General features: G+C 36.1%; 1 protein-coding gene across 1 annotated transcript in view; it reads left to right on the top strand.

The window, feature by feature from the left end:
• The window catches only part of GPATCH2 (G-patch domain containing 2), a 165,982-nt gene that overhangs the window by 83,742 nt on the left and 55,762 nt on the right, over positions 1-26,478 (top strand). The window contains exon 6 of the mRNA XM_029227806.1: positions 16,541-16,608. Within this exon, the coding sequence (XP_029083639.1) occupies positions 16,541-16,608 (68 nt within the window). The remainder of the gene's footprint in view (positions 1-16,540; positions 16,609-26,478) is intronic.

Genomic DNA, 26,478 nt, shown 5'->3' with positions numbered 1-26,478 from the left:
TTGAGATTTTCATGTAGGTGTCCAGGTAAAACATAAATACTTAAATCAATAAGTTAATACTGTTTCATTTTTTATCTACCATGTACCAGACATTATGCAGTGGGGGGGAGAAACAAAGTTGAATAAGACATGATTCCTAGTCCCTAGATGTTTATAGTCTGTGGGAGGGTTAGATAAGTAAGCAGCTAATTAAAACACAATGTAATAAATGATGTAAGTACAGTGCTTAGGGTATAGAGAGGTTGCTGGGAGCCCAAAGGGTAATCCTTATGTCATTATGGACACAAGTACATAATAATAATATTGGACTTATGTAAGATACAATGAAAGGAACCAAGGTACATAGTGTCAGTTTTTAAATGAATTCATTAAGATATTAATATGCGTCACCAAACTCATTCCTTTGCACTGCTAAACAAGGCTTGCCAAGTTATGTGACGTTATTCTCTTTTAAGAAGTATTTGTGAGAACTGAGATATGAGTCAATAAAAAGTAGCTTTTTCTCTTCATAAATATATTGTCTTGGACAGCACCTTTGATACTGTTTATTATCTGTGGGCATCCGTATGCCCAAGACCGACATTTCCACGCTAGCCCTTTTGGCGTTATCCACCCACGAAGATTGACATTTGGATTTGCTGCCATACATATTTGCAGAATCAGTCAGGGTTTCCAGTTTGGCCTTTTCCATTTCCACTCAGTCTGATGCCTTTATTCAGAAAGAAACTACCCTTCTATTGATTCTCTAACTTGCCGCAGGGTTTTTCATTTTTTCTTTTCCTGCATTTGGTTTCAAGCTTTTCATTTATGCTTATGACAACCAAATTTTGCATGCTGTGAAAGCATTTCTTACGACCTCCCCACCGGTGTTTTTCCCCTGTTGCCTTACCTCCTTCAGTAAGGTATAGCACAGTGGTCCTCAAACCTCAGTGAGCATCAGAATCACTAGCAGGGCTTGATAAGACCCAGATGGTGGGGCTCCACCTCCCACACGTTCTCAGGCAGTAAGTTTGAGGCTTGAAGCCTGAGAATTTGCATTTCTGACAGGTTCCCAGGTGATGTTGATACAGTGGGCCTGGGGACCACCCTTGGACAACCATGGCAGACAGCATTGCTTTTCAAAGTGTGGTCTGGGGACCCATGGGAATCCCCAGGACTCCTTCAAGGGGTCCACAAGGGCAAAACTGTTTTCATAATAATACTAAGATACTATCTGACTTTTTTCACTTCATTTTCTCAGGGGTATATTGTGGTATTTTCCGCAGTCTCCAAGCAGTGAGTTATAGATTCTTGGATTTAAAAATTAAGGCAGTTTCAATTCCAGTACAGCAGATATCCATAAAACAAAGGCTCTGTGGAGTCCTCAATCATTTTCAAGAATATAGAGGCTGAGAACTGCTGGCCTAAACAAATGAGAACAACGTCTTAGAATTAAGGTCACGAAGACACAGTGTGTTCTAGCTCCTTTCTGCTCTCCCATCTCCACCAGACCATCTGTCCTTGGACACACCGACCTCTGTTCTACTCCTTGAACATCTCTTCCCTGCTTCCGGGCCTCCATGTGTGCTCTTTCCTTTGACTGGGGATGTTCCCACCTCTCCTCCCCTTGGCTTCACTGCTCCATCTCGCCCCTCAGGACTCAGCTCAGCTGGGGTTCCACTTCCCCACCACCTTCTCCTTCTTTATTTCCTTCTTAGAATTTACCAGCAATCTATCGCATTCTTGTATATATATATTTTTTTCCATCTTTATTGGAGTATAATTGCTTTACAATGGTGTGTTAGTTTCCGCTTTATAACAAAGTGAATCAGTTATACATATACATATGTTCCCATATCGCTTCCCTATTGCGTCTCCCTCCCTCCCACCCTCCCTATCCCACCCCTCCAGGCGGTCACAGAGCATTTGACTGCATTCTTGTATATTTGTTTGTTTTTAGTTCAGTGTGTCTTTCCATGCCATCAATACCCGGTCCTCCTCAGCTTTGTTCACCAGTATATCTCCTCTTCCTCAACCCAAGACACACTGAAAAGGCTCAATATTTTCTTTCTTTCTCTTTCATATTTTAATTTTATTGGAGTAGAGTTGATTTACAACCTTGTGTTCGTTTCGGGTGTACAGCAAAATGATTTAGTTATACATATATCCATTCTTTTTCAGATTCTTTTCTCATATAGGTTATCACAGGATAACCTGTGCTGTACAGTAGGTCCTTGTTAGTTAGTTGTTCGTTATATATAAATATCTAGTTCCTTTACTCAGCAGGAAAATAATGTAAAGGCTCAATATTTTCTTATTGAGTAAAGGAACCAGACATTTTTGGACTAAAATACTGGCTCTGCTATGTGTGAAGCAGGTGGTCTTAGGTGGTTTCTTTTCATCTCTCTAAGCCTCATTCATGAGCCTGAGATATTAATTAGAATCTTGCAGCATTGTGAGCATTAGAAATACTGTCTAGGCAACTTCTGAGAGTTCGGGCCACCTAGAAAGTGCTCAATCGATGTTTGGTGATATCAATCACAATGGATACTATTTACATAGTACATACCGGGTTCGTCACAGAGAAAGAAAAAAAAAACAATAAAAGAAAAGACAAAAGAAAAGAATAAAACAAGTGCAAGTATCCCTGCATTTGGAGGTGTTCACATTTCAATGGAGTGTGCTGCTACTCGGCAGGCATTCTAATTGTGTAGCCAGTTCCGCAGAGTTGGGTTGTAGTGACATTATGTCGGTGTTTCACAAACTCCCCGTGTGAGAAGATATTGTTTCAGATTCCATGGTGTGGTTTAATGTCTCTAGAGCTCATAGTTAATACCATGGGGCAACTCAAGAAGTTAGTTGTATCTAGTCTCTTAGTTATATTGATGCTTAGATGCCACCATTACTTTATGGATAGCTTCCTTCTAGAGTGAGTTTAAGAGCATATCCTGCCGTACTCTTGGAATATATGCTAATACTTGACAGCCTCCTTTCTGTCTATGAATTCTTTTAATAGTGTGCTACCCCAGGAAGGTAATTGAAGATAACTTCTTTTTTCTGGAATTCTTTTTTCTTTGTTCCTTTTGACCAACTTGAGTAAAAGTGTTCTAGGAATTCATTAAAGGTAGTAATAGCATCTCTTTCATTTTCTGTATTTTAAAACTTGTGAACTATTCTTTATGCAAAACACCTAGTAAATTATATTCATTTTTCAGTTGATTCTCTGTATACTTCCTACCAAGTTTTGGTTTTTGTACTATTTAATTTTATGAAATGGTATTAGAATGGTTTTAGTTATAGAGATGGCAACATGGCTTATAAGACAAACTATTCAGGTGTTTGAAAGATTATAGTATTTAACCTGTTTGTGAATTCTTCCAAATATATACCAAGTTGTTTTATAACTATCATAAAATGCTAATCAGCTGTAGTGAACAATACTTATGCTTTTGACTAATTCAACACATGGGTCAGTAGAGACAAATATTCCAAGTTCTGTTGGTGACTGACACAATGGTAAATTAGACAGTAGCCACTGCTTTCCAGAAATGTATTTTCTTGTAGAGGAGATAAACATATAAATTTTAACATGAGGCAGTCTGTTAAGTGATATAAGAAAGATGCAAAGAAACAAGGAATTCCAAGTAGAGAGAGAAATTACTTCTGTTGTATGTGGATCGAAGAATCCTAGTGTGTGTGTGTGTGTGTGTGTGTATGTGTGTGTGTATGTGTGTTTCTGTGTGTGTATGTTTGTGTGTGTGTGTGTGTGTGTGTGTGTGTGTTTTAATTGGAGCATGGGAAGAGATGCATTCCCTTTATTACTTTAATAGCATGAGTTCAAATGGTTTGCCGGTTGCCAGTTCGGGTTTCCTTCAGGCCCTTAGAATCGGCCAAAAACAGCAAATCAGCTATAAAACATTCAATTTATGGACCATTATTATAGATAAGATATTTAACTCTATTTAAACTCATGACCTTTCCGCTAGTTGAAAAGCATCAGAAAAGCACCAGCTTATGTAGTCACTAATAATGTCTTTGTGGAAATTACTGAATTAAATTTTGTGATTTAGACTGGCTACCTTGTGGTTTTCACTTAATTTGTAAAGTAACTCTTCCTTATAATTTGATGTGCTTTGTATATTAAATATGTATCGGCATTTCCTATATGCTCGTGAGAAACAATTGCTCTGTTGTTTCAAGTAATTCACTGAAAAGAATGATTGATGCTGCCAATAATAAACATCTTCAGTTGCACCATCCCCCTGCATGCACACCCTGCATGCACACCCTCCTTGCTCCCAACTCCCAGCAATCCTACAAAAGCTCCTTATTCTTGCTTACGTCTATTGTAATATTTATTGTGTCATCTTATTATTGAGATTGTATCTTGCATTAGACCTTGAGACAATTAATACAAATGATGATACTTATGAGATACTGATGTATGTGTTTTAAAGATTATCTCATTTAATTCTCGTAATAGCTCTATAAAATGGGTACTACTTTCATACCCATTTTACAGATGAGGAAGTTAAAGCAGTCATAGAGCTGAAACATGGAGGAATCAGGCTTTAGACCCAGGCCATCTGGCTTCATACCCCATACTTTTAATCATTATGACGTTCTGCTCCTAAGAACTACTCTATACTGGAGAAAAAGAGAAAATTGATGAAATCCATAAATTCTAGTTTATTATTTTAAAACCTTGTGGATGGTATATCCCATTGTGACCAGTGCATCGGACAGCAAGAATTACTGATAAGACTTCATATTGCTTTGTTTTCTAATCTTATTATAAAAGTGATGTTTTGGCCACAATTGATTTTGTAACCTGCAGACTGAAAAATATAATACGTTACGTGGAATTTTGCTATAAAATAGTGAGAAAGCTTAAACTAGTCAAGTACTTAATGCTTTATTACTTGCTTATGGATCACACAGAAAGATTTTCATCTATTCTAGTGTAAGGATAATTCTTCTGTTCATGAGTATATTTAAAGGGTTGATGTCAGTTTGTAAGTCTAGTGGGGCAAAAGTTTAATACTTGGGCCAAAGAAAATGGAGCATCTTTATTTACTCCATTTGATATTTCTCGTGAGTTTCCACTTATTAGTACTGGGTGTGGGGAAGGAGCATGTGGGTGGGGGTGCAGGAGTCAGGAAGTGAAACGGATTTGCCCATTACTGTATCTCAGTATCAAGTCTGTTTCTAACAAATGCTTGGTCTTGCACTTCTTTTCCCCCTCCCATCTGCTTCTCTCCAAGAGGCAGTAAGGAGTTTATGTGCCCTTGGGGTCATGGAGAAGATTACCTTTGGTCCATGCATCGTCCTCCTGTCCATGCAGTACACTTTGGTCCTTGCTGATGTCTGTCTAGCTGTTGTGATCTGAACACAGGCACCTCATTCACTTGTATAAGTCTGGTCCTGTTTGGCGTTTGGAGGTACCATGGTGGTACCCATTACCAAAGCCCATGCATTCCAGCCATTTGTCTCTGATCTCCAAGTCTCTGTGCTTCTTTAGGTCCCAAGACTGCTCATCCACTGGTCCCGCCCCCCCCCCATTAGTTTACCAAAACTCCTGGATCACCTGTCTAGCACACTCAGTCCGTGGGGAACCAGTAGCCTTCTCTCAGGCTATCCATCTAGCTCCCTCCTTCCACCAGTGCAGCTTTCTACTTCTGTGCCAGTTTGGGCAGAGTGCCAACTCAAATGTGGGACTCTGCTGGAGACTTGCCTCCTTACCAGCTGTGCCGGAGCTAAGCAGATATTCCTCAGTTCCCCCGTGCTTGTCTGCTCTTACCCCTCACTTTACCCTACATGAGTGGGGGCAGTTCGAACCGTGGTTTCCGTCTCACCCCCTACTTCAGCCTCAGTTCTCCTTTCCATGCTCTGCAAGAGTGGGAAGGCAGGAGCCTCAAGGCCCAGCCATCACCGGCAGAAGGGCTTGCGTCTTCATGCTGCAGGTAGAGGAAACCGTTCTTGCAGCTCACAGGCTCTTGATCCTAGGAACCCAGAAGCAACAGGGATTGGGATTTACTGAAGGTGAAAATACAGCGACTTAAAATATGAAAATACCTCCTCTTTTGTTTCTTTTTATTATTTTGATTTGAGGCACCCTTTTCTTTTCTTTTTTGGTTGTATCATTTATTTATTTATTTATTTTTATTGAAGTATAGTTGATTTACAGTGCTGTATTAATTTCCACTGTATAGCAAAGTGATTCAGTTATATGGATAGATACATTCTTTTTTTTTATATTCTTTTCCATTATGGTTTACCATAGGATATTGAGTATAGTTCTCTGTGCTGTACAGTAGGACCTTGTTTATCCATCCTATGTATAATAGCTTAACATCTGCTAACCCCATGAGGCACCCTTTTCTTACTGGACTCCGACAATATCAGCTAGTCAGGATGTTCTAGCTCAATCTTTGGAGACTCGAACATAGACTATTTTACGGAATGAACCAAATTCCTAGACTTCTGAAACTTTATTACCTATCCAGCTTTTATTTCCGTCAGACTTCTGCTCTAGCTGGGCTTCTTCATTTTCAGTCTAAATACTCTTTTGATCCACACCTCATATCCGTGTTTAGCATATAATTTCCCTCCTTCCATCAGCTTAAATTCTTCCCATTTCTAGCACTCACCTTAAGTCTCTCTGCCAAAAAACTCATGTGCTAAGTCGGGCTTCAACAATTTCTCTTTTTCGAACTGCTATTGCAGTTATAACTAAATGCACACAGTTTAGTGGTTGTTTCATCTTTATTGGTTTATATATTTTGAGTTTGTAACATATTAGCTAGCAGGGTTTGTATTATGCAGTCCTTTAGTATCTTCTATAGCACTTAGCAGAGTACTGGGCGTGTAGAATAGATATTCAATAGCTCTTCTCTTGTGGATTCCTGACCCACTGAACGGCATGTATTTTTTGTTTGATTTGTTTTGTTTTGTTTTAAGAATAAAGGTAGCATTTAATGAATACAATCAGCAGTATTACTTTTATTATTATTAATTAGGGATTGGGCTCGGTGCATGTAACAAAATGCCCAAATAATGGTGTCTTGAACGAAAGAGTGTTTTGCTTTGTTCCTTCTTCCTGTCATGAGAAGACATTTGATGGCTTTGTTATCCAGATAAAGGATGGCAGGGTGGAAACCTTTGATTCTTTTGATCTTTCACTCCTAGTCAAAAAAATGGGTGTTGTTGCCTGCATCCCGGGCAACCTGAAGTACAAAGAAGGGCACAAAGTACATGGCAGCTAGTAAATCCCATTGAAAGAATTTTCCTTAGAAGCTCCACCCAGTGATTGACATACTTCTTATTGGCCAGACCTTACCTCACATGACCATCTCTGGCTGTCTGATTGATTTTATGATGCAACCAGAGTTAAGCTAGGTATTTACTTCTTTCAACTTAGAGCTAATTCTACTAACAAATGTCCCCTAGATATGAGGGTCTGACTATGTGATTTCTTTACTCGAAATGTATATTGGCCAGAGGATATTGAAGGTTACAGGTTATTATTTGTGATTTGTGTAGCCATTCATTGAGAAAGATAGTATGTAAGATACTGAGATATTCTGTTATCTTTAACGAATATTTGATTTGTTTTTAATTAATTCATTCACTCATTTATATATACCTTAAAGACTAGTTTACATATGCTTGTAGTTGTGATCTTTTTTCTTCTCCTCTCAAGTCACAGTTACGCAGTTTTGTTTTTTAAGTTATAGACATGTTTTAGTGCAATTAACAGTATAATAATCAGAACTGCATTACACGAGACTGGGTGGTTGCCTGCATCTTTGCTTAAGGAGAACAGCTTGTAGAATATAATATCTTAGGTGTTTTATTTGCTAAATATAAACCATATTAAGGTAATCAGTTTTTAAATGTGGAGACTATCAGCGTTTTTCTTATAAATTACTATCAGTGTATCTTTGCCATTCTTAGAGGCAATCTTTTAAATATCAAAGCCAGCTGTAATTTTTCTCTTTTGATATAAATTAAAATTCCATACAACATCACTGTCAGCTTAAGGTAGGAAGAAATAAGCTAGTTTATAAAAACAATTTGAAAAACTAAAAAAAACACGCAATTCAAAAGGGCATATGCACCACTGATAATGGTGTGATAAATTATCAAATAATTAATGTGGAAAGAAAGTAATTTTAGCTCCTGAAATGTTGATCATGTCTTCCAGTATCAGAATAATTTAAGTAATTTATAACTAAGCACTGAAAAGTTTTCCTAGTCTGCTTATATTCCTAAAGTAAGTTTTTTAATGTATGTGGTAGGATTTTTGATCAAAAAGCTATCTTAATGATTTTTTACTTTATCAGTCGTGTTTGCTGATTATCATAATCACCTTCACTGCCATGTTACCCCCGACCTCTTATACTACCAAAAAAAAAAAAAAAAATTATTTTTACATGTACCAAGCTTTTCAAGTGTGTTATAATTCTCATTAGGAATGGGAATTATTAAGCATCTTTTTTGTTTTTTAAGTCTCTTCTTTATATAATAGACTCTATATATGTAAGCTTCAAGAAGGAAACACTTTCTAGTTTCTATTTTCTGTATATGTGACTCGCCTTTTTAAGCTTCTGCAGAATTGCAAGAGATGGGAGGATAGGCTTCAAAACATCCATTAGAATTTTTATTTGTTGTTTGAAATTTGTTTAAATAGTTGAACATTATTTTTAAAAGTGTTATGAATGTCCGGGGAGATAAAGGGATTTTTATAAACAAATTCCCTGGCAGGAGCTGCATTACGTGCTATATATTTCAGGCTAATAATAAGGGCTTACAGTGGGTCAGTGTGTCATATCCCAGCGGTGTCTGGTGAGATAGAGGGTTATCTAATATGTGAGCTAGCTAACCCTGTGAACAATTTTTTGAGCAGGCAAGATAATGGGACTGAATTCTGAAATGAGGGTTCAAATATACTGGAGTATTGTCACATGTGAGAACAATAACTTTTTAAAGTAAATGTAGTCACCTTTTGACGGCATTAGGCATATTTGATAATGGGGTATATTTTAAGTGGATAGATTGGGTAGAGTATGAAGAGAATCATATATAATGGTATGTTTAAATAGATAAATTTAAAAATCACAAATTCTATAATGCACAGGAGGTTTTTATTAATAGAAAGCTGCTGAGGAAAAAAATGGAAACTTTTTTTCTTCTCTATTATGATTACTAAATTAACATAACCTAATACTAGTAAGGTTTCACCTTCCTAATTGCAATTTTAAGTTTTGAATATAAAGTTACTTCTACCCAAACAGGGGTACAATAATCTAGAAATCTTTCAAATTGTTTTGCTTTACTGTGTTTCCGGCTAGTATCTTCGTAAACCATCATGTAAAATGTTAATGCCTTTTTTAATGACTAATTGTTTAAAAGGTTTTTATTTCAGTCTTTCTTTGCATTTCCCTGCATTATACACTTAATTTTGAGAAAAGGTTTGTGTGTAGGTGTGTAAAATGAACCTCAAGAAAATGCTTATTTTTAAATGTAGATGTGAATTGCTTGATGTGAATTGAATAAGATAATCTACATTCATACTCTTATGGCTTATAAATTCAAATTTTAGAAGATGTATAGATTTGGAGTATAATCTAAGTATGTTGCAGTGGGATGAGATTATAAAGTTTTTTACACCATCTTGTGCACATTTTATTTATTACTTTGGCATTTACTCTTATAAAAGGCAGATCTTTATGCACAATGGATTTTGTGTAAACACCTGTGGACCTATCCTTATTTTCTTGAAGCCTATGGTATTGCAAGCATCATGAATGAGTGATTTAAGAAGGCTTTGGTCAGCCAGCAGAGGCCACTCACAGCTTGCTACTAAAACTGGATGGCAAAGTGAAACTCTTTCTTTAATCACTATTGGCCATCATTCCGAGCTGGTTAGTTTTTAGTTCCTTACTCAAAAAAAAGAAAAGAAAAATTACCGTGGAGTCGTGAGAAAAAAAAATTTTGCTGTATTTGTATTTTAATTATGTAGTGATTAATCTTTCTATTAAAACATTTAGATCATTCATTATTTTGTAGGCCAGAAATGAGAATTTATGCACTTAATAATTAGAAGTATTATTATTCTAATAGGCCAATAATTCTAAATTATTAATTATTAATGCTGACTTATTTTAACTAGGAAAAAACTGTTAAAAGAGAAGATTTAAAACAATTACGTTGTTTAGTTTTAGAATGAAAACAGAAGAATTGCTAATGTTGTCTCATATATACACATATGTATGTGTGTGTATTTCCACACCTCTATCTGCTTAGTATAATTCGCATTTTGAGAATTCTTTTAAAGAGGTATATGTGCTGCTATTACTTGAAAATGTACTAAGATTACTTCCAGATTACCTGAAGTCTGTCTTCAGTCACTACTTCATGTGATACTGGCAGCTAAAAGGTTAGCATCTTCCGTTTGACACATACGCTTCCTGCCAGAAAGGGTAATCCTCAGTTGAAAGGATAGCCTTGTGCTTCTCTGTGCTTTATTTCCTGTGATTTTTTGATTCTTTATAAAACCTTTCTGGTTTGAAGGTGTAATCTCACATTTACATTGTTATCTGCTTTTGAAGGAAAAAAATAGTCCAAGTTCTCAAATTTTCCAAGTTTCTTCACATATTCTCATCATGAAATGTTTACTCCTCTCTAGTGCGATTTTTAAATTTCTTTTACTACTTTGCCTGTAATGACTAGCGGTGGAGCCATTTGTTATTCTTGTTAGCCTCTCCATAACATGGGCTGACAACCCTGTTTAAGCTGCCATGCTCACTCTTGCCTATATTTAAAGTAGCCCTGTAGGTTACCCTGAAGTTACAAGTAAAGACCAGAATGTCCTTGAATGTATATTTCTAGGCTGAAGATTTTCCAAGAGTGTATTCTAGATTCAAGCCAGCATCTCCTGTGGCAAATCCCCAAATACAAAAAACACTTGTTTTGATGTATTGTCTCCTTTGTGTGGTCCCCTGTAGGGGAAACTTAGTAAATTGTGGATAGAACAACGTAGGTTCAAATCTAGCTCTGTTTTTAGACTTTGTAATCTGGGTGTGATGTGCCCCCACCTCAGTGGGTGTTAGTTTCTTCATCTAGTGTTTGAGGATAATGATGTCGATTCACTTTAGCCATCTTGCCTGTGAAAACTTACCTTATAAGCAGGAAAGACTGATAAAGAATTGGAGTGTCATCATTAATCACAAAAATATTTCTACAAATTGTATTAATTCTTGATGTGTCATGGGTAGTCATTATCACACTTTTATTGTTGGGCTGTTCATGCTTACATCCTTCCAAGAAGGGTTAAAAATTGCATAGTAAAAGTATAATGGAACAATGTGGAATCTTTAACCTTGACACCCAGGTAAAAGTCATCAGATTCACTCACTGTCTTACATCTACTACAATATAATTTAGATAACATGAAGGCTATGAATAGTAGATGCTGCATAGATCCTAAAAAGAGGTTTTTTTCCCCTAAAATCTTACCAGGGTGAGCTCTGCTGATAAGAGCAAGATTGTTTATGAATATTGGTATACTTAAAGGTATGAATAATGATGAGAACCTAGTACATCTTTCTGTAATGTTATTAGATTTTATAAAATCCCAAACATTAGCACATGAATTATTTACTTATCTTTCTTTCTTTAAAACAAACAAACAAACAAAAAAAAACACCTTGGAATTAGAGGGGTCCCTTAACACAGAACTTTATCATTATATAAAAAAGATTAGTAATATTTGTAACAATATAACTAAATCAATGTAACGATCAACGTAACAATACAACTAAAGTCACCCAACTGAATGGGAACCATATACCACTCATTATATAGTAAATTTAAGCATGATTTTATATACACAATAGGTAACTAGTAAATATTTGTTGAATTGTATCAAGCAGAGCAGTTTGGGGTTTAGAACAAGGAACAATCAACTACTGTATCAGGAGCTGGAGAGAAGGATCACAGTGGAAAGCAGGGATGAGATTAGAGAGGGCTTCAAATGCATTTCTCATTAGTTTTAATTTTGCTTTCAGTGTGGAGCTATGGATGGCTCTGGAATGAGAAAATCGACATGTTGAAAAGCATGAAAAGTAATTTCTACTTTTTTGTATGTTGTTTTAGAAGTAATTCTAATGTTATTTTCTTGAATGCTTTCCATCCCCAAATAAATTGTGCCTTTTGTGAATCGTGACCATTCTGTAATATTATATATGAGGATAGGTGACACAATGAAATATTTTATTCATTCTCCCAACTATCTTGTACCAAATTTTTAGAACACTTATGTAAACTCAGGTGCCCTCATTTGAAATACTTCTGGAGAATCATTCTTCTGTATGTGATTAAAAGATAGACATTATACACATTCATTTAACAACTATTAATTAAAATCAACTATTGCAAAACATTTAGAATATGATTTTCTTGGGCTTGTTTTTAAATGAAGATAATGTATAGACTAGCAACTATAGTTAAGTTAGTTTCCTTCCACCTCTTTGCTTTCCTTTCCTTACTTCTTACCCCCAGGGTTTAAAGTCCTATTTTTAAGCCTCTTGCTGTTGAGTTGTTTTCCTTAATATCTGTCACATATATTTGACTGACACATTTATTGAATGTACCGGGGGTGGGGGGCCTTCATGCAGAGCCTTCTAAACTTTAAAGGCTTGTTTCTTTCTTCAGAGAAGTTGAGTCAAATTAATAATGGTCCTTAGAGAAGCAGGAAGCTTCTGGGTCTTGACAAACTGGCAGGGAGGCTCAGACAATGTCTCGCTGTAGCCTGGAGGCCGGGTGGATTTGATTGACCAGTTCTCACAAAACTGAAAGGCCTTCTTTTGAATGGCAGCCTGCCATTTGTCAGTGTAGGCACTGAAGCAGAATAGCATTTGGAAAGCAAAATATAATTGTAAGTGAGAGAAAAGTTGGAGGACAATGGCTCTACTAGAGGCAGAGAAGAAAGGATGATGGTTTCTTGTGCTTCTATGGAGACATAACATCTCCTGAATTTATAGAAGGAATCTTATTCATTGAGAACATAAGTAGGATATCATTCATGTTGAACAAACTCATTATTAATCTCATAAGACCGTTGTGTCTCAGGTAAGTTTACCCGATATGCGAAGTAGTTCATTCAACCATCTAATTATAGAAGAATGGGATGAGATGCAGTGGGTTTGGTAATAATAACAAAGTGAAAATGAGGTATAAAACCAACTGTTCTGTCTATCTTTGAAGGAAAGTCATAAAATCAGTGTTGATAAGTCAGTGATAGAAAAAATAAGAAATTTCTTTTAAAGTATCTAATAAAACTGCTAAAGATATTTTGTCATTGAAATCATTTGGCTCAATTTCCCTTATATTGGTACTTATTGACCTTATGAATTTTGATAGTGGTACTTGTACAGCTGTTATTAAGTTTTCGTCTAGTAACTACTACATTTCTGATTTTCTAAGGTTGATAACTTGATTGTAAATAACAATAGTAAAAACTGAGATCCATGTGATCTTTTAGCATTATAGTTTATTTCACAATCTAGTAAGGCCAGAAGTTGACATAAACACTATGCTATCCAGAGACCATTCATTCCTATCTAACTTTGACTTTATTTTTTTAATTTAATAATTTGCATAATAAACATAGATACTGAAAAGAAATATGCCTACTTTATTTAGGATTGTAGTCACTATTGACCTAGTAATATTTAACAAATGAATCATAAAAATTCAGGGCATATAGTGTGATGTTTAAGATTCTTATCAGTAAATATTGGCTAATTATATAAAAGATTGTTTCCAGAGTTTTAACAAATAACAGGAATTGGATTGTGGAGATACTATTTCTCATGAAGAACAGAATACCTGTTTCTTATCTGACCTTTTGAAATAAAATCTACTTTTTCTAACAAATAACTTTTACAACATGAATATCTTATGGGATATTTAAAGAGTTATGATTTTTTTTTTAATTTGTGATTTCTTTCTAAGACATTTCTGTAATACCTGGAAGGCATATTTTTTGGAGAATAAAATAATCACCATACTTAATGATTTACTAGAAATTAATACTTTGACCTGATATTTTAAGTTGCTTCATTTTATTTTTAGAAAGATTAACCCCAAATTATAAATTTTTAGGAAGAATTCTGTAAGAATGTTTCTTGACATTTTATAATTCTTTGAAGTATCTACTAATAATCAATCATATTAAATACATGTTTTCAAGTTTAAAAAACACTGAAACTCCAGTATAGCCCTGATTTCCATAAGCTGAATTCTATACTAAGATCTTACCCTCAGATTTTTGGTAAGCATGTCTAGTCACTAAAGTTGCAAAAGATTCCTGTTGTTAGAATAGCTTACTCCTGAGGCAGGCCAGTGTCATTGACCCTAAGATCATCATGGATGGATCTCAGTGTTTCTTTATTTCATTTAAAAAGTTCTAAATTATGCCTCTTTACATATCTTTAAAAGTAAAACCAAAATTGACTTGAAATAACAGTGAAGGATATTCACCTCTTTTTTTTTTAAAAAGGGCCATGTACTAGGTAAATATGTAGAGTCATTTAAATAGCTACATTTGATATTGTAAATCTTTTGTGAGTTATTTACAGCAATTGAATTGAGCTTATAGTTTCTATATATGATTTCTGAGAAATACATAGTATGATTATTTCTGACTAGATTGAAAGCTTACATTTGTATTGTGGTATATATTAGTTATAAATTCTGTTTTGTTGTATTCAGTTGCATTGTTTTCATCAGGCAATTTATCACATGGGTATATGTGAAATTTCTTCATTTATTAAATTTCATATTACGTATTTCAAGCCAGAGGAAGACTTAAACATTTTTCCATAAGTATAGCTGCAGGTAAACAAGCAATTTTAGCCCTGAAAATAGCTTCTGCTTCTGTCAACACTTTGTTTATTCTTTCTCTGAGATAAAAAGTTCAGTTTTCTGATATTTGCACCAAGATAAAGTCAGTAAACAAGATTAATATAGTGTGGAAAAGGTTGTCAGCAGCCCTGGCAAAGGAAATAAGTTGCCTGTACATAGAACATACTGTAAACTGAATAAAAGTGTCAGGTCCACCATGAGATAATGTGATCATGAACCTCTAACAAAGCATGACATAGGCGCAGTCGGCTTTTCTCATAGCCACTGTGTAGAAAATGGATTACTATATTCCAGGATTACCCACTGGAATTGCATGAAAACCTCATTTTGAGATGAATGCAGGATGTAGTCCTGGAGTTGAGCCACATGTTTACCTGTGGTGCTCAAACCATAGGGTTATTAATGTCATCATCTGTGCACATTTGCAGTATTTGCATTTCTTAGAGTTTCAGTGTGTGCTGGCATCCACGTTACCCAATTGATACAAGACAAAATAACATTTTTGAAAATGTTCGTTTCTTCTGAGGGGTATTTGTTGCCTCATCATGCCTTTTTGGATTCTATACGTTAAGTGGCACTTCTATAATTACAGAGGGATTTTTTTTTTTTTAATACAGCGGACCATAATGTAAAGCCTTTTGCTGTCAGTTTATGTTTCATCATTTGTGATGGTGGATTCGTGCTGTTTTTGTGTTCCCGTTGAGAACCCGCTATAGGATAGGAAAGTTGTGACATTTTCTTTAAAAATGGGAATAGCTTGCAATATCAAAAAAGTTGAACCTTGAATTCTTTCTCAGCTTTTTAATTTGATTTAGAAATAAAGGAATAAAATTTTTTCCCTTAAGTGAAATTACATTTTGTTCTATGTAAATACACAAATAATTCCTAACTTTATGGGAAAACTATAAAAAGGACTACTCACTACTTCCTTGACTTAAGTCTTTGAATGCAATTTTTCTGAAGTACAGTTGATTTACAATGTTGTGTTAGTTTCAGATATACAGCAAAGTGATTCAGTTATACATATATATATGTATATATTCTTTTTCAGATTCTTTTTCATTCTAGGTTATTACAAGATAATGAATATAGTGCCCTGTGCTATACAGCAGGTCCTTGTTGCTTATCTATTTTATATACAGTAGTGAGTATAGTTTAATCCCAAACCCCTAATTTGTATGCATTTAAAATGTGTGCATTATAATACATGTTATTTACATTTAGGAGTTAACTACAAACATGTTGGTCCTAGGAAATATCACCTTCTCAACACTAATCTAATTAAGTAAACCTTTTTTTATATACAGTTAAATATATTTGCAGTTGTACAGTATTTGGAAATGAGAGTCAGTGGTCTAGTTCTTAAGAAAGATTTTTTTTTTTCTGTTATGAAGGTACTTTTTAAATAGTCTTAAAATTCTAGCTGAGGAACTATGCTAGACTAAAACAAATAGCACATTGTTACCAGGAATTAAAGTATCTTTTGGTCCATGCAGTTGTGTCTTAGGTTTTGAGAATCGTTATATTCTCCATTTCAGAGTGGATGTCCTCAAATGAAAACATCCCTGTTATTCACTGCCTTTTTACACACTCAACGGTGACCTGTTTTTGGTTTTAAATCTCCTTTCAGGTGACCACTCCTGGCCCAGTCAGTAACAAGAGAATGGTTCACTTTTCTCCAGATTCTCATCACCATGAGTGAGTATGCATGGTATTTGTATAATCTTGTTGGGCTATTCTGTATCTTCCTTTTGGGAAATTGGTAGCTATTGTTAGTAAAGGTGGTTCAATTTAAATCTGTCTTATAAAAGAGTAAACATCATATACCAAGGACAGTAGTCCAAGAACAATTTAAATGAAACCCATGACAGAAATATAAAGAAAAGTTTTTAAGTAATCATTCTTTTATTTTACTTGCAATAGAATTTGAAATTCACGTGTTACTGAAAGTCATATATAAGATTATCTCAAAGCGTTTAAATTTTCATTACATTAAGTAGCATCAAGCTCTCCTTCGACTCATCCATCCTCACTTCCTTCCTTCTACAACCCTTTCTAAGGTACTGAAATGAAGAGTGAGTCTTTTCCTCATGAATTCTCTACCCTCTTCTCCTGTCCAGCATGAGCTGTGATGGGACCAGAAAGTATTTGCATTTAGCAACAAAAGGAAGAGACTAATTTACTAGATAACTCCAAAAAAGTAAAGCTGTGGCTTGGTGAGTTATGGGGTGAATTTCTAGGTGCTAATTCTATTTCTAAATACATCTTTGTTGGAAAACCTGAAATAAGTTGTGTATTTTGGCTCAATACCATGTGCCTACTATGAAGCTGGTTGCACTTGAGAAAGACCATTAAAGTATGGAACGATATGAATTAATTATTGAATGAATTTTTTCTGGAAAACAATTATATTAGGACCCATTAGGTTCTATTTTTTAAATCTACTTTTTATCAAATATAAAGCAGAAATTATTGTTCAGATGTAGCTTAATTTATAAATATTAATATAGTATAATTTATATGATATAAAATATCTATATAGATTATTTTTATATATTTACTTTTATAGCTTATGATATCACAATCTTCCCTCTTAATAGCTTATCTTACTCATTGTTTCATTATCCCATAAAAGACCTTCTCTCTTTTTTCACTCAAACAGAAAAAAAATAAAAATAAAAATGGATAAAGCATTTTTTATCTCATAAGGACCACCAGAAGATTTGTATGTTTCCGTCTCGATTTTCTGTTCTGATAGAAAACAAATACTCAAGAAAGTAGATTTAGAGCTATATTTAAGCCAAAACTCGCATTTGGTAAAGATTGTAAATGCCCTGAGGGCAAACAATCTCTATCACCATCGTAATCCAGTGCCAGTTGTTGAGTGAGTGAAGACATAAAAGTTTGTATTTAAAATAGGACAAATGCAATAATGTCAGTTGAGTATTGCTTCTGAAATTAGCCGGTATGACCCTCATTGTAATATCCCAACAACCCTTCCACACCCATCTCCCCATAAATAAGAGTTTCTGGGGATGGAACTTAGATGCCACTGTTTTTAGAGTTTCCCAAGTCATACCAATGTGTTTGATTACAATTCTCTCAACACTCGGGACTAAAACGGTCATTTTACTACCTCGCGCCCTACCTGCTACGCCCACTTTTTTTAGTATCTCATCCTGACCTCCTCTTTTCCACATCCTCCTCCATTATTTTAATTGCAGCTCTGTTATCTTTTATATGGATCTTTCTGTCTCTACTCTCTCACTATTTCAGTACATACTACTTACTTCTACTATTCAAGTTCAGTTCTGATCCTTTTATTTTCCTATTAAAACTTCCAGTATTGATTGCCTCTTGACAGTAGACAAACCTTAGCATATTGTTAAACACCTTCCACAACCTGGCTCCAGTTACATTTCCACTTTGTTATCCGTTATCTCTTCCTCCTAACACCAGTGGTCCAGCTGTCTACCTCTGTGCCCTGAATAGAACCTCTGCTGCACTGGCCCCTTTAGCCAGTGACTTTGCTCATTCATCTCCTCCTATCCATATCTGTCAAAACCCTATTTATTATTCAAGACTGATTGAAAAGTCATCTATTATATTTTTCAAGTAACAGAGTATGAAACTAATGCTAGCTCAGACCAAAAGGTTTGGTTTTTATTTTCCTCACACGCGAAGTTAGAAGGAAGGTGGCTCTAGGGCTTGCTACTAAGCTTAAGGATATTATCAAGGGCCAGACTATTTCTCTTTTTCTGCTTCATCACCTGTATTCATGTCCTAGAGCTACAGTAACAAAGTATCACAAACTGGGTGACTTAAACAACAAATGTATTGTCTCATAGCTCTTTTCTTTTTCCATACTTTTTCTTTTATTTCATTGCAGAATAAAATTCCTCTTGCATTCTTGCACTCTCCCTTTAATTTTCTATATTCTTAAAATACTTTTTATTTAAGTATAGGTAACATACAATATTATATTAGTTTCATTTATTGAAGAAGCTGTCTTTTCCCCATTGTATGTTCTTGCCCCCTTTGTCATAGATTAATCGCCCGTATAAGTGTGGGTTTTTTTCTGGGCTCTCTATTCTGTTCCCTTGGTCTGTGTATCTTTTTTTGTGCCAGTACTGTACTGTTTTGATTACTATAGCTTTGTAGTATAGTTTGAAACCAGGGAGCATGACACCTCCAAGGTTTGCTCTTCTTCCTTAAGAGTGCTTTGGGTGTCGCACATTTCTGAAGCCTGGAAGTCCAAGATCAGGGTATCAGCAGGGTTGGTTACTTCCAAGGGCCCTGAGGGAGAATCTGTTCCTTGCCCCCTTCCTCACTTGTGGTTTGATGACAATCCTTGCTGTTCCTTGATTTCTGCTACATCACCCCAGTCTCTGCCTTCATCTTCCCATTGCCTTTGCCCTGTGTCTGTATCTGTGTCCCAACTTTCTGCTTTTTATAATGACACAGATACAGATATATAATAGCATTTTATAAGGTCAAATTGAATTAGGGCCCACCCTAGTGACCTCATTTTAACTTGATTACCTCTGTAAAGACCCTATTTCAAAATAAGGTCACATTTTACAGTACTAGGGGTTAGGACTCCAACATATCTTTGGATGGGGTGGGGGGGGACACATTTCAACACATAGCATCTTCCTGGTCTTTTTTTCTTATATGTCTTCACATTTACTGCCTCATAGTCTCAAGATGGCGCCTATGGTTCCACATATCATGTCTGCATTCAAGGCAGGAAGAAGAGGGAAGGACAGTACAGCAGCTTTCCTCAAGAAACAAAATTATTTTCAAAAATCACTCACCCACCTTCCCTTAATTCTCATTGACCAGAACTGGGTTACTTGGTCACCCATAGTTGCAAGCGAGTTTAGGAAAGTAGGTGTCTAGCAAAGGTTTAGATCAGTCATGATAGGTTTCTTGAGTCTGGCACATAGTGGCCCCTAACAAAATAAGGATAAGAAGAGGATACTCTCCATTGAGTAGCTGCTAACAAAATTTGTCACACTCAGCTCACTGACTTTTCAACATTCATACACACTCTTCACTCCATACATACATACTGTGTGAAATACCTTTCCTGCCTTTCCCAAAGAAGACCACTTCAAAGTCTCATCCAGTTATATTATCTGTCTCAAAATCTCATCCGGGACCTCTGAGTGACATGAAGCTTTAATCAGATCTGGCTATGGCTCCTTGTAGTATGTTGTATGTAGCATAAATTAAAGGTGACTGCATATAAAATATAGAATTGTGGAGAATGAAGCCTATTTCAACAAAAGCTCCTATTTGGTAAAGGAAGCACTTAATATACGTCCAATTTGGCAAGCAGTCCTTTTCTGCTTTCTTGGAGGACCTTTCTTGTTATTTATCTGTAAGATCACAGCTGATATGTTCATTACCTCAGATGCCCTTCCAGGGTGCTGCACAGTTTTTGCAACTCATTTCTTTTTTTTTTTTTCCCTTCAGCTTTATTGAGATATAATTGACAAATAAAAACTTGTAGAATATTTAAAGTGTGCAACATGATTTTATGTATATTTATATACATATACATACACACATTGTAAAAAGATTCCCACCATCGAATTAACACATTCATCAGCTCACATATTTACTTTTTTTTTTTTTTTGGTGAGAACATTTAAGATCTACTCTCTTAACTTTAAAGCATACAGTACAATATTGTTAATTACAGTTGTGATTAATGTGCATTAGATCCTCAGGCTTTATTCATCTTATAACTGAAAGTTGGTGCCCTTTTATCAGCCTCTCCCCAGCTCCTCCACCCAACTCCCCACCTCAGCTCCTGTCAACCACGATTCTACTCTGTTTCTAGAAGTTCAACTTTTTGTTTTTTTTTTTAAGCTTCCACATATAAATGATTTCAGCCCTATTTATCTTTTTCTGTCTGGCTTATTTCACCTAGCATAGTGCCCTCCAGGTTCATCCATGTTGTCACAAATGGCAGGATTTCCTTCCTTTTAAGGCTGAATAATACTCCATTGTATGTGTGTATATTAATTGACCATATATGCATGGGTTTATTTTGGGGCTCTCTATATTGTTCCATTGATCTATGTGTCTGTTTTTAACCAATACCATACTTTTTTGATTGCTATAATATAATATACATATATTTAGTATGTATTTTTTGAAGATAGTTTGAAATCAGGAAGTGTGATAGCTCCAGATTTGCTCTTCTTTATCAAGGTTGCTTTGGCTATTTAGGGTTTTTTATGGCTCCATACAAATTTTAGGATTTGTTTTCTATTTCTGTGAAAAATGACATTGGAATTTTTATGATTCCCTTCGTTCTGTGGATATCTGTGCATAGTATAGATATTTTAGCAATATTAATTATTCCTATTCATGAATACAAAATCTCTTTCCATTTATTTGTGTCTTCTTCCATCAGTGTTTTATAGTTTTCGATGTATAGATATTTCACCTCTTTGGTTAAATCTATTCCTAAATATTTTATTATTTTTGATGCTATTGTATATCGGATTGTTTTCATAACTTCTCTTTGTGATATTTTGTTGTTAGTGTATCCAAACACAGCCGACTTATGTATAGTGATTTTGTGTCCTAAAGCTTTACTGAACTTGTTCATTTGTTCTAATAGCTTTTTGGTGGAGTCTTTAGGATTTTCTATGTGTACTATCAGGTCATCTGCAAATAGAGACAATTTTACTTCTTCCTTTCTGGTATGGATGTTTTCACTCTCTTTTTCTTGCCTAATTTCTCTGGCTAGGACCTCCAATATCTGTTGAATAGAAGTGGCAAGAGTAGTAGCCATCTTCGTCCTTTTCCTAATCTAAGAGGAAAAGCTTTCAGCTTTTTACCATTGACTATGATGTTAGCTGTGGGGTTGTCATATATGGCCTTTACCATGTTGAGGTACATTCATTCCTTCTATTTGTTGAGAGTTTTTATCATGAAAAGATGTTGAATTTTATCGTTTGCTTTTTATGCATCTATTAAGATGATCATAAGACTTTTATCCTTCATTTGGCTAATTTGATGTATCACATTTATTAATTAGCAGTTGTTGAACTGTCCTTGCATCCCTGGAATAAATCCCACTTGATCATTGTGTATGACCCTGTTGAATTTGTTTTGCTAATACTTCATTGAAGATTTTTCTATGTTCATTGGGAATATTGGCCTGTAATTTTCTTTTCTTGTAGAATCCTTCTCTGGCTTTGGTATCAGGATATAATGCTGGCCTCGTAAAATGAGTTTGAAAGTGTTCCCTCCTCTTTGATTTTTTGGAAGACTTTGAGAAGGATTAGTGTTAATTTTTCTTTAAATATTTCATGGAATTCACCAGTGAAGTGATCTGGTCCTGGACTTTTTTTGGGGGGGATAGTTTTTGATTACTGGTTCAATCTGCTTCCTAGTAATTGGTCTTTTCAGATTTTCTGTTTCTTCGTGATTTCAGTTTTGGTAAATTTTATGTTTCTAGGAATTTATTCATTTCTTCTAGGTTATCTGATTTGTTGGCAAATAATTGCTTATAGTAGTTTCTTGTGATCCTTAGTATTTTTATGTGATCATTTGTAACAGCTGGGAAAGTAGGTAGTTAAGACCCTTCCAGGGAGAACAAAGATGGGTGTTTGCCTGCTCCCTCTACACTGAGCTTAGGTGTATTGCCATGAGGGGACATTGTTCCTGTGTCTGTTTAAAAACTGCTTCTTTGTTTGCTGTAGTCCTGTAAGACTAGTGAATGCAAGCTCCACTTGTCAGAGCCAGGAGATCCAGGGCCTGTCCCTCAGGAGGCAGCTGCAAAAGCTGGGGCACCAGACATGTGTACAAGCTAGCAGCCTGGTTTTGTTTTTCCAGCAAGCAGGAGTGAGAAGGCAGGGGAAGTGACCCCAGGCCCCTGGACTCTGAGGAGGATGGCAGCCAGCCCCTAGATGCATCCTCATATAGACTCTAGAACCTCAGGCGGCAGCTTGTAAGGTTTGCCATCAAACCTTCGCCTTCCAGGAGAAGACTGGGAGATGGACATTTTTAGGCAAACATCCGGCTCCCTCTGGGCTGAACCTTGAGGGACAGCCACAGAGAGCTCTCACGTGCCCATTAAGAACTGCTTCTTTCTTTGCAGTCCTTTGAGTCTCAGAGCTGGGTGCTTCAGGGACCCTACCCTCAGGCGGGAGTCTTAAAATTGCCTTTCTTCCACTTTAGAAAAAAAAGATGCCCTCTCAGTTCTGATCTTATCTTGGCACATTTCCCTGTAGTGTAAAATCCTCTTGGGTTCCAAACAGGAGGTCATTCATATTGTACTGATAATGATGTTGACAGATTAAATCAAATGACTAAGTCACAAAGCTTTATGCAATTTAGGTAGTTACTAATTCTTTGTTTTCAGCATCTGGTAGATTATTAAAAATACCGCTTAATCTTGAAATCATTGTGTGTGATATTTTTTGGCGTAAAACTCTGAAGGAGTTCAATAATCAAGTGTTGGTTCTAACCAAATTCCTTTTATTTCCATTTGTCAATTTGTGTGAACAAGGTTTCTGAGCACTCAAATTGTTAAAAATATCAGTAGAATTGATGCTAATGGTAATATTCATCAATGGATATGTGAACTAATTTGGGGGGAAAACGTGTTAATGATAGCTTTCTAATAAAATTTTATTTTTATTTTTATGTTTAGTATTGTCAAAATGTATTTATGTTGGTTTAGTTGAGTACTAATGAAAACTATTTCAGACCTTAAGTAACTGATGGTTATCAACTAACAATTATTATTAGCATTGACTAACTTGTAAACTTTTCAATATAATTTTTACTCTAGTTTTATAGTCACAGATCCTTAAGGAAATGTTATATGTGTATTTATATACATGTGTATGTATGTTATATAGATATACACACACATTTTTGTTGCAGAAGACTGTAATAGGATAACTAATAAAAGACTTTCAAGGGCTTCCCTGGTGGCGCAGTGGTTGAGAGTCCGCCTGCCGATGCAGGGGACACGGGTTCGTGCCCCGGTCCGGGAAGATCCCACATGCCGCGAAGCGGCTGGGCCCGTGAGCCATGGCCGGTGAGCCTGCGCGTCCGGAGCCTGTGCTCCGCAACGGGAGAGGCCACAACAGTGAGAGGCCCGCGTACCACAAAAAAAAAAAAAAAAAAGGCTTTATACTTTATATATATATAAGGCTTTATACTTTGTGTACTGCCCATTTCACCACGAATAATTTTCTTAAGTTGAGATTTAATAAAAAATGTTTACTGCTATGTCAAGAATATTCTTAACTGAAACTGGCTTTTTTGTTTTCCCCCTGCAAGTTCATGGCAGTGAGGAATACAGTGACTACTAGTTCAGTATTCCAGGGACGTCCTCACTCCCGCCCAGGGCTGCATAGAATACACTTTGAAGACAACACTTTGAGAACCACAGGCAGAGATAGAACCAAGAATACCAAAATTCACGTATCATCCTAGGTCCTGAAGGTCGTGTGGAGCTCCCTGTCAATGTCCTCTACATTGACACATGTGCCTTAGCCTTTTGGCATCCTCAGTTGTAGTTGCTGCCAAGATCTAGTTCTCACCTAGCATATGGCTTCTTCTTAATACGCTCTCCTCTCACCTTAATTTTTATTCCCATGTCTTGATCCATGAAACCCTATTATAGAATTTTGAGTTAGGAGTTTAACAGACATTTCTACTTCCCCATTCCTCAACCCACCCCCTTTCTGTTGTACACTTCTTCATACTTACAAATCTCTTCAATAAGGCAGTTACGGTTCACAAGGAAGATGTTCAGTGTAGAAGATTATATTCCATTTCCAAAGTTGATTCGAATTTTCAGTGATAATCTGTAAACTAGTGGTGTCCGATAGAACTTTTCACAGTAATGGAAATGTTCTGTATCTGCACTGCTGATGATGGTAGCTGCTAACCATGTATGTCTAGGGCACTTGAAATGTGGCTAATGCAACTGAGGAACTTAATTTTTAATATTCATTTAAATAGCCATAGATGACTAGTAGCTACCATATTAGAGAGCACAAGTTTAGACCATTATGTGCACAGGACACACTAAGTTAATATAAAATTATGCTTCTGAGTCAAAAAATAGAAACTCTATAAAAAATAGAAACTCTAAAAACCAAAATCTGTATTATAAGCTGCTGTGGCTCTTTCTTTTTGGAAAGTACTTCTTTAGGAGACATCAGTTAAGAATTTTGAGGTTGGCTTTGTCCTTTTGCATAGCTGTAACATCATTTGACTTCTCATGAAATCCTGTACATTTCTGCTACTTGTAATTCAGCACTGTGGGTGAGGGCAAGGGATTAAGGAACAGTGAGAAGGAATCAGTGTGGAGCTCTGAGTCTGCAGAGATTTTAGTTCAAAAAACCTTGTTCCCTAAAGCTTTATTATCTACTTCTTACTTAAAAGGAAAACAAAAAACTCCCTTCTACTCCAGTTACCGACCACATTGCTCTGCTAAAAAGAACGCGACAGCGAGGGCTCCATAGGTGATGGCTAGTCCCATTATCAACAGGGCAGGTGAGGATTAAATGAAATAATGTGTGTCAGGCTCAGTTCTTAGACATCCCCAAACTGCATCTGTATCCTAGAGGGAGAAGTGAGCCCAGAAACCACATGCAGCCCCTCGGAATCTTGAGAACAGACAGGCCATCCAGCTCTGTCTCTAGGTCTAGCCATCCCGGGCAATTGATCAATTTCAGACTCTTCTGCATCCCCTCCTCCCAGGTGTGCGTTTCACTGTTAGCCCCTCCCTCATAAGTCCCCTTGGGAATCTTGGCTCCAGTGTAAATAAATGCCTCTACAACTTCATCCTCTTTCACGGCCTTTTTTCCTCCGCTGTCTTTACATAAATTTGACTCTTTGGATTTCAAGGACACTACTTTCTCTAGATTTCCTGATTTGTTCATGTTTTCACTAAAAAGTTATTAAGTAACCTTTACATTCCATGAGTCCATTAAAAAAGAGAAAAAAAGAAAACGGAGCAAAAGGGAAAAACTCCCCTCCCCCAAATTACCATAACTGAAGGCAATGAAAGAGAATGGTGGTTAAGAACCCAGGGTATGGAATCAGACGGCCTCGGTCCCAGTCTTGACACCAGTGCATGCTAGCTTTGTGACCTTGAACAGCAATAGCACTCTTCCTGTAAGGTGTGAGGTTTGAATGAGGTAATCTACATATGACCGTTGCCACGGTTCCCAGTAGGTATCAAACATTTACTGAGATACTGAGTTGTGGGAGTGTTTTTACTGCTACTTCTATTATTACTACCACTACATTTCCTTCCAACTACTATTACTGTTCTGTTACTACAATTATCATCAGGATCTCTTTCTTAAGGACCTCCAATTTTTTTTATCAGGATAAATAAACAACTACAATATATGAATATAACTGCTTTAATGGAGACATGTGCAAAGGTATTGAAAGCTTAGACAAGGAAACATCTAAACCTAACTGGGTGAGTTAGACAGGCACCTGTGCCAGTCTTTTTTTCTGCCTCAACTTCTGCTACCCTAACTGGTGACAATATGTATAATAGTTAAA

Source organism: Monodon monoceros, unplaced genomic scaffold (assembly GCF_005190385.1).
Source record: "Monodon monoceros isolate NGI ecotype Baffin Bay Population unplaced genomic scaffold, NGI_Narwhal_1 Super_Scaffold_18, whole genome shotgun sequence".
NCBI lineage: Eukaryota > Metazoa > Chordata > Mammalia > Artiodactyla > Monodontidae > Monodon > Monodon monoceros.
The sequence above is the reverse complement of the archived record's forward strand: the minus strand, read 5'-3'. Positions and strand labels throughout refer to the sequence as shown.